Source organism: Coregonus lavaretus (genome assembly GCF_964263955.1).
Source record: "Coregonus lavaretus genome assembly, chromosome: 22".
Classification (NCBI taxonomy): domain Eukaryota; kingdom Metazoa; phylum Chordata; class Actinopteri; order Salmoniformes; family Salmonidae; genus Coregonus; species Coregonus lavaretus.
The window spans coordinates 14412737-14426897 of NC_140009.1; the positions used below are offsets into that span (position 1 = coordinate 14412737).

The 14161-nt window shown below is 43.8% G+C and overlaps 1 protein-coding gene across 1 annotated transcript in view; it reads left to right on the forward strand.

The window, feature by feature from the left end:
• The window catches only part of LOC311149528 (plexin-D1-like), a gene marked incomplete at its 5' end in the record, with an annotated part of 99225 nt that overhangs the window by 33428 nt on the left and 51636 nt on the right, over positions 1-14161 (forward strand). The window contains one exon of the mRNA XM_084186709.1: positions 9416-9561. Within this exon, the coding sequence (XP_084042835.1) occupies positions 9416-9561 (146 nt within the window). The remainder of the gene's footprint in view (positions 1-9415; positions 9562-14161) is intronic.

The window sequence follows — 14161 nt, forward strand, 5'->3', positions numbered from 1 at the left end:
AGTTCCTATGCTTCCTGGCTGATGTTTTGGTCACTTTTGAATGCTGGCGGTGCTTTCACTCTAGTGGTAGCATGAGACGGAGTCGACAACCCACAGAAGTGGCTCAGGTAGTGCAGCTCATCCAGGATGGCACATCAATGCGAGCTGTGGCAAGAAGGTTTGCTGTGTCTGTCAGCGTAGTGTCCAGAGCAGGAAGGCGCTACCAGGAGACAGGCCAGTACATCAGGAGACGTGGAGGAGGCCGTAGGAGGGCAACAACCCAGCAGCAGGACTGCTACCTCCGCCTTTGTGCAAGGAGGAGCAGGAGGAGCACTGCCAGAGCCCTGCAAAATGACCTCCAGCAGGCCACAAATGTGCATGTGTCTGCTCAAATGGTCAGAAACAGACTCCATGAGGGTGGTATGAGGGCCCGACGTCCACAGGTGGGGGTTGTGCTTACAGCCCAACACCGTGCAGGACGTTTGGCATTTGCCAGAGAACACCAAGATTGGCAAATTCGCCACTGGCGCCCTGTGCTCTTCACAGATGAAAGCAGGTTCACACTGAGCACATGTGACAGACGTGACAGAGTCTGGAGACGCCGTGGAGAATGTTCTGCTGCCTGCAACATCCTCCAGCATGACCGGTTTGGCGGTGGGTCAGTCATGGTGTGGGGTGGCATTTCTTTGGGGGGCCGCACGGCCTCCATGTGCTCGCCAGAGGTAGCCTGACTGCCATTAGGTACCGAGATGAGATCCTCAGACCCCTTGTGAGACCATATGCTGGTGCGGTTGGCCCTGGGTTCCTCCTAATGCAAGACAATGCTAGACCTCATGTGGCTGGAGTGTGTCAGCAGTTCCTGCAAGAGGAAGGCATTGATGCTATGGACTGGCCCGCCCGTTCCCCAGACCTGAATCCAATTGAGCACATCTGGGACATCATGTCTCGCTCCATCCACCAACGCCACGTTGCACCACAGACTGTCCAGGAGTTGGTGGATGCTTTAGTCCAGGTCTGGGAGGAGATCCCTCAGGAGACCATCCGCCACCTCATCAGGAGCATGCCCAGGCGTTGTAGGGAAGTCATACAGGCACGTGGAGGCCACACACACTACTGAGCCTCATTTTGACTTGTTTTAAGGACATTACATCAAAGTTGGATCAGCCTGTAGTGTGGTTTTCCACTTTAATTTTGAGGGTGACTCCAAATCCAGACCTCCATGGGTTGATAAATTTGATTTCCATTGATAATTTTTGTGTGATTTTGTTGTCAGCACATTCAACTATGTAAAGAAAAAAGTATTTAATAAGATTATTTCATTCATTCAGATCTAGGATGTGTTATTTTAGTGTTACCTTTATTTTTTTGAGCAGTGTATATATACATACAGTGGGGGAAAAAAGTATTTAGTCAGCCACCAATTGTGCAAGTTCTCCCACTTAAAAAGATGAGAGAGGCCTGTAATTTTCATCATAGGTACACGTCAACTATGACAGACAAAATGAGAAAAGAAATCCAGAAAATCACATTGTAGGATTTTTAATGAATTGATTTGCAAATTATGGTGGAAAATAAGTATTTGGTCAATAACAAAAGTTTCTCAATACTTTGTTATATACCCTTTGTTGGCAATGACACAGGTCAAACGTTTTCTGTAAGTCTTCACAAGGTTTTCACACACTGTTGCTGGTATTTTGGCCCATTCCTCCATGCAGATCTCCTCTAGAGCAGTTATGTTTTGGGGCTGTCGCTGGGCAACACAGACTTTCAACTCCCTCCAAAGATTTTCTATGGGGTTGAGATCTGGAGACTGGCTAGGCCACTCCAGGACCTTGAAATGCTTCTTACGAAGCCACTCCTTCGTTGCCCGGGCGGTGTGTTTGTGATCATTGTCATGCTGAAAGACCCAGCCACGTTTCATCTTCAATGCCCTTGCTGATGGAAGGAGGTTTTCACTCAAAATCTCACGATACATGGCCCCATTCATTCTTTCCTTTACACGGATCAGTCGTCCTGGTCCCTTTGCAGAAAAACAGCCCCAAAGCATGATGTTTCCACCCCCATGCTTCACAGTAGGTATGGTGTTCTTTGGATGCAACTCAGCATTCTTTGTCCTCCAAACACGACGAGTTGAGTTTTTACCAAAAAGTTATATTTTGGTTTCATCTGACCATATGACATTCTCCCAATCCTCTTCTGGATCATCCAAATGCACTCTAGCAAACTTCAGACGGGCCTGGACATGTACTGGCTTAAGCAGGGGGACACGTCTGGCACTGCAGGATTTGAGTCCTTGGCGGCGTAGTGTGTTACTGATGGTAGGCTTTGTTACTTTGGTCCCAGCTCTCTGCAGGTCATTCACTAGGTCCCCCTGTGTGGTTCTGGGAATTTTGCTCACCGTTCTTGTGATCATTTTGACCCCACGGGGTGAGATCTTGCGTGGAGCCCCAGATCGAGGGAGATTATCAGTGGTCTTGTATGTCTTCCATTTCCTAATAATTGCTCCCACAGTTGATTTCTTCAAACCAAGCTGCTTACCTATTGCAGATTCAGTCTTCCCAGCCTGGTGCAGGTCTACAATTTTGTTTCTGGTGTCCTTTGACAGCTCTTTGGTCTTGGCCATAGTGGAGTTTGGAGTGTGACTGTTTGAGGTTGTGGACAGGTGTCTTTTATACTGATAACAAGTTCAAACAGGTGCCATTAATACAGGTAACGAGTGGAGGACAGAGGAGCCTCTTAAAGAAGAAGTTACAGGTCTGTGAGAGCCAGAAATCTTGCTTGTTTGTAGGTGACCAAATACTTATTTTCCACCATAATTTGCAAATCAATTCATAAAAAATCCTACAATGTGATTTTCTGGAAATTTTTTTCTCAATTTGTCTGTCATAGTTGACGTGTACCTATGATGAAAATTGCAGGCCTCTCTCATCTTTTTAAGTGGGAGAACTTGCACAATTGGTGGCTGACTAAATACTTATTTTCCCCACTGTATATACACACTACCAATCAAAAGTCTGGACACACCTACTCATTCAAGGGTTTTTCTTTATTTTTACTATTTTTTACATTGTAGAATAATAGTGAAGACATCAAAACTATGAAATAACACATATGGAATCATGTAGTAACCACAAAAGTGTTTGAGAGTTTTCAAAGTAGCCACCCTTTGCCTTGATGACAGCTTTGCACACTCTTGGCATTCTCTCAACCAGCTTCACCTGGAATGCTTTTCCAACAGTCTTGAAGGAGTTCCCTCATATGTAGAGCACTTGTTGGCTGCTTTTCCTTCACTCTGTGGTCCAACTCATCCCAAACCATCTCAATTGGGTTGAGGTCGGATGATTGTGAAGGCCTGGTCAGCTGATGCAGCACTCCATCACTCTCCTTCTTGGTCAAATAGCCCTTACACAGCCTGGAGGTGTGTTGGGTCATTGTCCTGTTGAAAAACAAATGATAGTCCAACTAAGCCCAAACCAGATTGGATGGCGTATCGCTGCAGAATGCTGTGGTAGCCATGCTGGTTAAGTGTGCCTTGAATTCTAAATAAATCACTGACAGTGTCACCAGCAAAACACCCCCACACCATCACACCTCCTCCATGCTTCACGGTGGGAACTACACATGCGGAGATCATCCGTTCACCTACTCTGCGTCTCACAAAGACACAGCGGTTTGTACCAAAAATCTATCATTTGGACTCATCAGACCAAACAACAGATTTCCACCGGTCTAATGTCCATTGCTCGTGTTTCTTGGCCCAAACAAGTCTCTTCTTCTTATTGGTGTCCTTTAGTAGTGGTTTCTTTGCAGCAATTCGACCATGAAGGCCTGATTCACGCAGTCTCCTCTGAACAGTTGATGTTGAGCTGTGTCTGTTAATTGAACTCTGTGAAGCATTTATTTGGGCTGCAATTTCTGAGGCTGACAACTCTAATAAACTTACCCTCTGCAGTTATCCTTTTAAGAAGGCACACCTGTTAATTGAAATACATTCCAGGTGACTACCTCTTGAAGCTGGTTGAGAGAATGCCAAGAGTGTGCAAAGCTGTCATCAAGGCAATGGGTGGCTACTTTGAAGAATCTCAAATATAAAATATATTTTGTTTAACACTTTGCTGGGATGGTTGTATCCCTCATATATATAACATTCTATTGGTTGCAAGAATTTTGTATAATAATTTAAATGGAAAAATTCGAAGTTTTGAATCCGGTGTTGTTTTGCGTAGCAGTTCATAAACCATGTGCCATGGAATCGGTACATAAAAAATCTCTACCCAACTATTTTGCAATCTATATTGCACAGCAGTCAATTTTTTGGTCCTTAAATGAAACTGGTATACCTTTTTATTTATCACAATTTTCTTTAACCAATTTTGGTCTTTAATGCAGGGCCGACAGACAAGTTCCTTACTTTTTCCCCCTTCCACTTGTCTCTTCAATTTTTGAGGTAATGCTGCAATAAGTTGGTTGTAATTTTGGGTAGAGCAGACATTTCCATATATGTTTGTTAGCTGCATGTGTGACATAACTCCACCTGTCCTTTTTATGATATAATTTACAAAGATTATACCATATATTTTTCTATATATTATGTATTATTTGATCTGTCTTTTCTGATGGATTAAACTGAAATTGCAACCAACTTTCTATGGCTTGTTTTAAAGATTATTTCATTTTCAAATAACCGAAAGTGAGACGTTGTAATCTGAATAAAGGGAAAAATTCCATTCTTGAACATGGGGTGAGACATTCTTACTAATCTGCTAGAGAACCAGTTTGGATTTAAGTATAACTTTTGTATGACTGACGCCTTTAGTGAGAGGTCTAATGCTTTAATATTTAATAATTTTTACCCCCCGAACTCATATTAATTATATAAATAGGCCAGTTAAATTTTATCTGGCTTGCTGTTCCAAATAAAATTGAATATCTTTTGCACATATAATTAAAAAAACAGGTCGATAGGTGTAGGCAAGACCATAAGCAAATAGGTAAACTGGGAAATGACTAAAGAGTTAATCAGGGTGATTTTTCCACGAATAGACAGGTATTTACCTTTCCATGGTAGCAAGATCTTATCTATTTTTGCTAACTTTCTGTTAAAATGTATTATAGTGAGATCCTTTTTTTCTTTCGGGATATGTATACTGAGTATGTCCACATCACCATCAGACCATGTAATTGCTAAACTACACGGTAATGTAAAAGTTATATTTTTTAGTGATCCAATACGTAATATAGTACACTTATCATAATTTGTTTGTAATCCAGAGAGGTTAGAAAATATATCTAGATCCTCTATGAGGCTCTGGAGGGATCCAAATTGTGGATTTAAAAGAAAACATGAATCATCAGCGTATAATGACACCTTTGTTTTTTAACCCCTTGATATTATTGTTGGATCTGATTTTAATAGCTAAGATTTCAATGGCCGTAATAAATAGATATGCCGATAGTGGACAACCTTGTTTTACTCCTCTTGACAGTTTAATACTTCTGAGAAGAAGCAATTATTTAGTATTTTACACCTAGGGTTACTATACATGATTTTAACCCATTTTATAAGAGATTCTACAAAATTGAAATATTCCAGGCATTTATATATAAATTCCAGTCGTAGTTTATCAAAAGCCTTTTCAAAGTCAGGCCTGGTTTCCCAGATTTTTCATAGTGTTCTATTGTTTCCAGTACTTGTCTATTATTATCTCCAATGTATCGTCCATGTAAAAAACCTGTCTGATCAGGATGAATAATATCCGACAATACCTTTTTAATTCTATGTGCTATGCATTTTGCTAGAATTTTTGCATCACAAACCTGATGTGTAAGGGACCTCTATTTAAAAATATATATATTAAGTAATATATATGCCAATTATTTGGTGGTCCGACCGCATTCTGACCCTTTATAAACTTTTGGTGCCAGCGAGAATGACATAAGAAAGTAGTCAAGACGACTAGCTTGATTGAGCCTCCGCCATGTATATCTCACTAGGTCAGGATATTTAAGCCTCCATATATCCACTAGTTCCAATATATCCATGACATTCGTGATTTCCTTAAGTGCATGAGGGTGATAGTTTGTAGTGTGATTTTCCAAACAACTTCATCTAAAATTGTTGAATGAGTTTCCTGTAAACAATACATTTTATATTCCTTCTCTTTGAGCCAGGTAAATATTTTTATTCTTTTCGTATTATCTGCTAAGCCATTACAATTATAACTGGCTATACTTATTTCACCACTTACCATAATGAGATACAAGTTTCAATTATATTTATCATAATATATGTTTGCAAACTTACCATTAAAAAGTACCATAGTGTTTGAGTGTCCATATAGCTGTACCATGATATTTGCATTGCTACTAAGTAAACCTCCAATTGTTCTCCACTATTCCACCCGCTAACCCCCCCCCCCCCCACCCCCCCCACCCCCCCCATCCCAAGTTGGGTTGTCATCCCAGTGACTAGCATACCACCCCCGTCCCCCCGGATCCCAGGGCCAGTAGAAGTTACCAATGTTCACTCTGTCAGCCCACTCAGTGTTCCTGCGTGACTCTCTGTATCAGCCATTGTGTCAGTGTCATGACTCATGGTTTGTTGTGTGAGAGTGTCCGTCTGTGTGTGTATCCCACTTAGATGACTGAGGTTAGATGTGTTGAAATCCTCCATTCGTGGGCAGCCCAATGTAACACACACACACACACACACACACACACACACACACACACACACACACACACACACTGAAACAGCTCCCTCAGGAGAGGTGTAAGGCAGTAAACTGGGTCTGTGGTTGTGGGAGACTGGGAGTGTGATGCAATACTTTGGCAGCCATGTTTTCCCAGACATAGTCTCACCAGGAGTTAGTTAGAGTTACAGTCAGAGTTCTCAGTCTTATGGGGATGTATCTGTTCTCCCACAGTATCACCCGTGGTTAACTGTTACTCTGTCCACAACAGTGACTCTGTCTAAAGGTTGAATGGGCTGCTGCAGTAATGTTTTCCTTTCCGCGTCACATTTTATTTAGTCAGCTTATAAATAGTTGGGAAATCAGTCATTCTAGCATATTTTTTTAGTATAAACAGTAATATGAAGTATGCGTTTGGTGGATGGCAAGCTGGTAAAATACAGTAATGTGTTCTATGTTTGTAGTACTGCAAGTAATAAAGGCAGTTGTCGTAATTCCAGAGCCTGTATTCTCATTCCGTGGCATGCCAAGCCCCATTGTTGAAAACACCTTTGATTGGAGTTTATTCACTGTCCAAAACAGCAACTGACAAACAGTTTATTCATGAAATGAAAAGTGAGAGAGAGGAGAGGGAAAATGAGATGAAGATGGGAAGAAAGGGAGGAGAGAGAGAGAGAGAGAGAGAGAGAGAGAGAGAGAGAGAGAGAGAACAGGGGAGGGGAGAACAGAAGTAAGGTTTCTTTCCTTTCCTGTTTATGCCTTCATGTCCTCCTTCAGCAGTGTGATTCTGATGCAGACAATCTACGAGGTTAAGCTGGACTGCAACACGGTAGACAGTATGGTCTCATACAGTGAGTCTGAACCAATAATGTTGATGTTTACAGTATGATCTGAACACCTGACCATGATAGAAATCTGAAGGCAGGATCCTTGAAGGATCTTTATCCAAATGATCAGTGTATCTTCATAAGATTCCAACCAATTCATAATTTCCTGTCAGGATTATCTGGAGCGTTCTAGAGGTCTTTAGAGGTCCTTTATCGTTGAAGGCGTTTTTAGATCAGGAAATCTCCTGATGTTATTGTACTGTACTTTGCTCCGCTCAGCTTGACTCGTTCACAGAGGAGTGAGGGGTGCAAATGAGCAGCATGGCAGCTAACGCTATCGCTAACACCAGACATGAAAACACCAGACACGCTAACACCAGAGAGAGAAAGATGCTCAGAGATACATGGTGATAATTACTGTACCTACCAAGGAGAGCTTGGAGGTGTGTGCATGTGTGTGTATGTGTGTGTCACAATTTAATCTAAAGGCTTAAAAATGTCACTCATTTTGGGATAAGCTAGTTGAAGGTTACAAGTTTTGTATAACCAAACACTTACATCACCCTGTTGGTCTTATACAGATCTGGGTTCTTGGTGGATTTATAACTGTTTGCTTTTACATGGTAATATACGTGTAATTTACACACTATGTCCTCATTTCTCACTTTAGCTTGGAAGCACAGTGTTTGTGTATCTCAGCTGTCAATCACGTATCTTATGAATTCCTTTCTTAATGTGGACACACCCCCTCCCCTCTCACCCAGACCAAATGGAAGCTCTGTTTTCATGTGTGATAGAGCTGCCTGCAGCTAGCTGGAGCCAGGCTAATAACCCACGGAAGGGCATAGCGACCTCGCGACAGCCAGAGAAAGGGTCACTCTGCAAGGCATAATGCCAAGATGACAGGAACCCCTGGAGCCTCTAGAGGTTGCCCTTAGACACTGATCTAGGACCAGTTTTTCCACCCCCAAGTCTAATCTTAAACATGAGTGGGGAAAAAACAAAGCTGACCTCAGATCAGCCTATAGGAGCAACCTCCCTGTTTCTCCACAGTAGGATTTGCTAAACTAGCTGGCTACGCTACACTGGGAGTTGATGTTAGATTGCTTTTTTCCTGGGAGTCAGAGATAGCTATCTCTGTGGTTGTGTTTCTGTGGTGATAGGATAAATACTCTCTCTCCATGGCTCCTTAGGGAAACACTGGGAGAAGCAAGGTCAGGGTTGAAATGATGTGTGAGAGCATGCTTCTGATCATAATGGGACGAAGGAATTTCAAATACTGTAGAGAAAATAGGCTACTGGAGGAATAGGCTGGCTCCCTCGCTGTAGATTTGTTGTCTCTTTTGCTCACACATTGACTACCCTATCACCTCTCTCTTCCCCATATTCACTCTAACAGCTCAATATCTGCACCACTCCCTTCCATCTACCTCTCCGTCTTTCCTCCGTATTGCTCTCTCACTTTACATTTTAGTCATTTAGCAGATGCTCTTATACAGAGCAACTATGGTTAAATGCCTTGTTCAAGGGGTCATCTACATATTTTTTTAACCTAGTCTGCTCAGGGATTCGAACCAGCGACCTTTCGGGTTACTCGCCCAACGCTCTTAACCACTAGGCTACCTTCTCCTTGATGAGGTACCACTCCTCTCTGACTCTCTATATACTGTAGCTCTCTCGCTCTCAGTCGCACTTGAGTCCTGGAAGAACTCCTCAGGTTTCAGAGTACACATACAGATACAGGCCTGTAGCTCAGAGAGGCACTGAATGAAGAGCCCTCTATATAAAACCTGACCCCAAACTGAGTGGAGGGACTGTGTGTTTCTCAATTATATCTGAATCTTGAGCTCAAGAGGAATATATGCGGACACTTACCCCTCTTTCCTTCTCTCTTTTCTCCTCTCTCCTTCCCCACAGATCTCCCCCCTGAGTGGACTGTTGGAGGGGGGCACTCTGCTCACGGTGCAGGGCAGGAACATGGGCCGCAGGGCTGACGTGGTGGAGGTCTCCATCGGGATGGTTCCATGTAAAATCCTGCCTTACCAATACACTGTCTCTGTACAGTAAGTAAATGTCTTATGATTGATTGATTAATTAATTAATTAATTAATTGGTTGATGCATGCATGCATTCATTCAGTCAGTCATTCAGTGACTTTGTGCACAGGTGTCAGAAGTTCACAAACAAAAAATGTCATCATGATGCTGTTTCATTAAATGTATTAAAGCATAGTATAGAACACCTTTATAGAACACTACTATTCGCTTTAAACCGTTCCATTCACATAAAGGAGATAATTCGAGGCCCACAACATTATCACCAAGGAGACAGCAGAACCCTGGGTTAAAACCTGCACATAGTATTCCATTGAAACACAGTAACTCTAGAACCACATAAAAACTTCCATACCAGTTTCCATAATGTTCCATGGATGGAAATGTTTATCTGGTCCCTCTCCACTGGAGCCAATCAGGCTGTACTAGAATGCAGACTAGTGTTGGGGTAACCCGCAGGTTTTACCTGGCTGTCACTACTCAAGCTCTCGTTTGAGGCCCACACCAAAAGTGTGACCAAAGTTAAATTTTAAATTTTTCCATCTACGGAACATTGCCAGGTTACGACTTATGCTGTCACAGCCTGCAGCTGAGCGACTCATCCACCCCTTTATCTCATCCCATCTGCACTATTGTAATGCCCTTTTTGTTGGCACATCTGCTAAGTGTCTAAACAGGCTACAATATGTCCAGAATTGTGCTGCATGTGTCCTCACCCACGCCTCCCCTCGTGAGCACATCACTCCAGTGCTGTTCAACCTCCACTGGCTCCCCATAAGCTCACGCATTGACTTTAAAATCCTGGATCACAACTACCAAGCTATTCACAACTCTGGACCCAGATACCTGTCTGACCTCATGCTACCATCCTGCCCCACACTCACCCTTTACTCCTCCAGGTCCATCTCCCTTAAGCAGCCCCACAGCAGACTAAAAACTATGGGTGACAGGGCTTTCAGTTATGTGACTCCTTGTCTGTGGAACGCACTTCCAGTCACTGTCAGGGCTGCATAGTCTCTGATCCTTGTTTAAGGAACAGCTAAAGACTGAGCTGTTCAGAAAAGGACCTCTGTTAATTCAGTTCTCCTGTCCACCGGATCTGACGACACCTGTATATAGCTTTGATTGTTGTCTGTGTTCTATGTTCTGTGTTTTGGATGTTTTTTGAATTGTATTATTATAAAAAAAATTCCGCACCTTGGGTGTGAGAAAAGCGCTTTACAAACACGTCTCACACACTCTCCCAAACACACACACGCTCTAGATCGCTCCAGACTCAGCGAATCAGATTTCACACCCGGTATGACCACACCCTGCTTGCTCGTCCCTCATTGATTCCCTGAGTTGGTTGTTATGACAGCAAAATGTTTCCTCCTTGGAGGGAGCGGTGCTGACAAATCAAAACATGTCAGTGTGTCTGACAGCAGGCGCACGCACTGAATAGACACACACACACCCACCGGCATGCGTGACCTCACCGCGGCCATGGCTGTTGAGACAGGTGTCCATTCGTGTGCTGAGAGGGGTCACATCTGTGAGCCAGAGGGACGTGTGCTGCTCTGGAGAGAGAGAGTTGAAGTCAGAACATGTCAATATTTTATTAATAACATGGGTTAAGTAGGGACACCTCATTAAGTGTAGTACATTTACATCACCCACTCTGGACACATCTATTGGTTTAAGAGTAGAAGTTCAAGCAGTTCAAGCTGCCTACTTCCTAACCAATCCTCCATCACTCTTCCATGTCTCTTCTGCATCCTGGTTGGCTCCTCTCTCTCGCTCTCTCGCTTGCACGCACGTGCACACACACACATACACACACACATACACCACCTTCCTCAGGCTCAGTTGCTGATTATCCTGGTAATCCTCTCTGGGTAAATATCTAGAGACATTGCCCATAGTAGCCAAAACATCACCCACTGGAAGCTAAAATATTTCCTCTCTTGGCAGTGAAGGAATGTAGAGCGAGGGTCAGTCAGTGCTGTGCCTTACTGCCTGGCAGCTTTACTGCCTGGCTGCCTTACTGCCTGGCTGCCTTACTGCCTGGCTGTCTTACTGCCTTACTGCCTTACTGCCTGGCTGCCTTACTGCCTTACTGCCTGGCTGCCTTACTGCCTGGCTGCCTTACTGCCTGGCTGCCTGGCTGCCTTACTGCCTGGCTGTCTTACTGCCTTACTGCCTTACTGCCTTACTGCCTTACTGCCTTACTGCCTGGCTGCCTTACTGCCTTACTGCCTGGCTGCCTGGCTGCCCACCTGCCTGGCGGCCTTACTGCCTTACTGCCTGGCTGTCTTACTGCCTTACTGCCTTACTGCCTTACTGCCTGGCTGCCTTACTGCCTGGCTGCCTGGCTACCTGGCTGCATTACTGCCTGGCTGTCATACTGCCTTACTGCCTTACTGCCTTACTGCCTGGCTGCCTTACTGCCTTACTGCCTGGCTGCCTTACTGCCTGGCTACCTGGCTGCCTTACTGCCTGGCTGCCTTACTGCCTTACTGCCTTACTGCCTTACTGCTTTACTGCCTGGCCGCCTTACTGCCTTACTGCCTGGCTGCCTGGCTGCCTTACTGCCTGGCTGTCTTACTGCCTTACTGCCTTACTGCCTTACTGCCTGGCTGCCTTACTGCCTGGCTGCCTTACTGCCTCACTGCCTGGCTGCCTGGCTGCCTTACTGCCTGGCTGCCTTACTGCCTGGCTGCCTGGCTGCCTTACTGCCTGGCTGCCTTACTGCCTGGCTGCCTTACTGCCTTACTGCCTTACTGCCTTACTGCCTTACTGCCTGATGGGTGGCTGGTTATGCAGGGACAGGGTGGCCTCTGCATGGGATCAGACTGCATCAACAACACCAGTCACCATAGGACCTACCGAAGAGATTAGTCTTCAGTAAAGACTTAAAGGTCGAGACTGAGTCTGCGTCTCTCACATGGATAGGCAGAACATTCCATAAAAATTTAGCTCTATAGGGCACCCCTCGGTAGGAAAAACAGAACTCGACAATCAATTGTGCCAGGTAATATAAAAAGCTCAGGCTAATGTTCCTATCGACCCAGTAAGGCCAGCAGGCTAGTCTTTTGCATGTAATTGTTATAAAAGTTGTATTGTCAATTTGTTTTGTATTTAAAACGCCACTTTAAAAGTGTACATGACACTGCAACAAAATATCCCCACGGGGACAATAAAGTCATTAAAGGTAAAGGGTAAATGGTAAAGCCCTGCCTCCAGCTGTTTGCTTAGAAATTCTAAGGACAATAAGGAGGCCTGCGTCTTGTGACTGTAGCGTACGTGTAGGTATATACAGCAGGACCAAATCGGAGAGATAGGTAGGAGCAAGCCCATGTAATGCTTTGTAGGTTAGCTGTACAACCTTGAAATCAGCAGTAGCCTTAACAGGAATCCAGTGTAGAGAGGCTAGCACTGGAGTAATATGATCAGATTTTTTGGTTCTAGTCAAGATTCTAGCAGCCGTGTTTAGCACTAACTTAAGTTTATTTAGTGCTTTATCCGGGTAGCCGGAGAGTAGAGCGTTGCAGTAGTCTAATCTAGAAGTGACAAAAGCATGGATGACCTTTTCTGCATAATTTTTTGACAAAAATATGGAAAAAAGCTGTCCTTTAAATATTCTTGATATGTTCGTCAAAAGAGAGATCATGGTCCAGAGTAACGCTAAGGTCCTTCACTGTTTTTTTTGAGACGACTGTACAACCGTCAAGATTAATTGTCAGATCCAACAGAAGATCTCTTTGTTTCTTGGGACCTAGAACTAGCATCTCTGTTTTGTCAGAGTTTAAAAGTAAAACATGTGCCGCCATCCACTTCCTTATGTCTGAAACACAGGCTTCCAGGGTAGGCAAATTTGGGGCTTCACCATGTTTCATCGAAATGTACAGCTGTGTGTACTCCGTATAGCAATGAAAGTTAACATTGTGTTTCCGAATGACATCACCAAGAGGTAAAATATATAGTGAAAACAATAGTGGTCCTAAAACGGAACCTTGAGGAACACCGAAACTTACAATTGATTTGTCAGAGGACAAACCATCCACAGAGACAAACTAATATCTTTCCGACAGATAAGATCTAAACCAGGCAAGAACTTGTCCGTGTAGACCAATTAAGGTTTCCAATCTCTCCAAAAGAATGTGGTGATCGATGGTGTCAAAAGCAGCACTAAGGTCTAGGAGCAGGAGGACAGATGCAGAGCCTTGGTCTGACGCCATTAAAAGGTCATTTACCACCTTCACGAGTGCAGTCTCAGTGCTATGATTGGGTCTAAAACCAGACTGAAGCATTTCGTATACATTTTTTCTCTTCAGGAAGGAAGTGAGTTGCTGCACAACAGCTTTTTCTAAAAATGTTGAGAGGAATGGGAGATTCGATATAGGCCGATAGTTTTTAGGCTGAAGGTTTGGCTTTTTCAAGAGAGGCTTTATTACTGCCACTTTTAGTGAGTTTGGTACACATCCAGTGGATAGGGAGCCATTTATTATGTTCAACATAGGAGGGCCAAGCACAGGAAGTAGATATTTCAGTAGTTTAGTTGGAATAGGTTCCAGTATGCAGCTTGAAGGTTTAGAGGCCATGACTATTTTCATGAATGTGTCAAGAG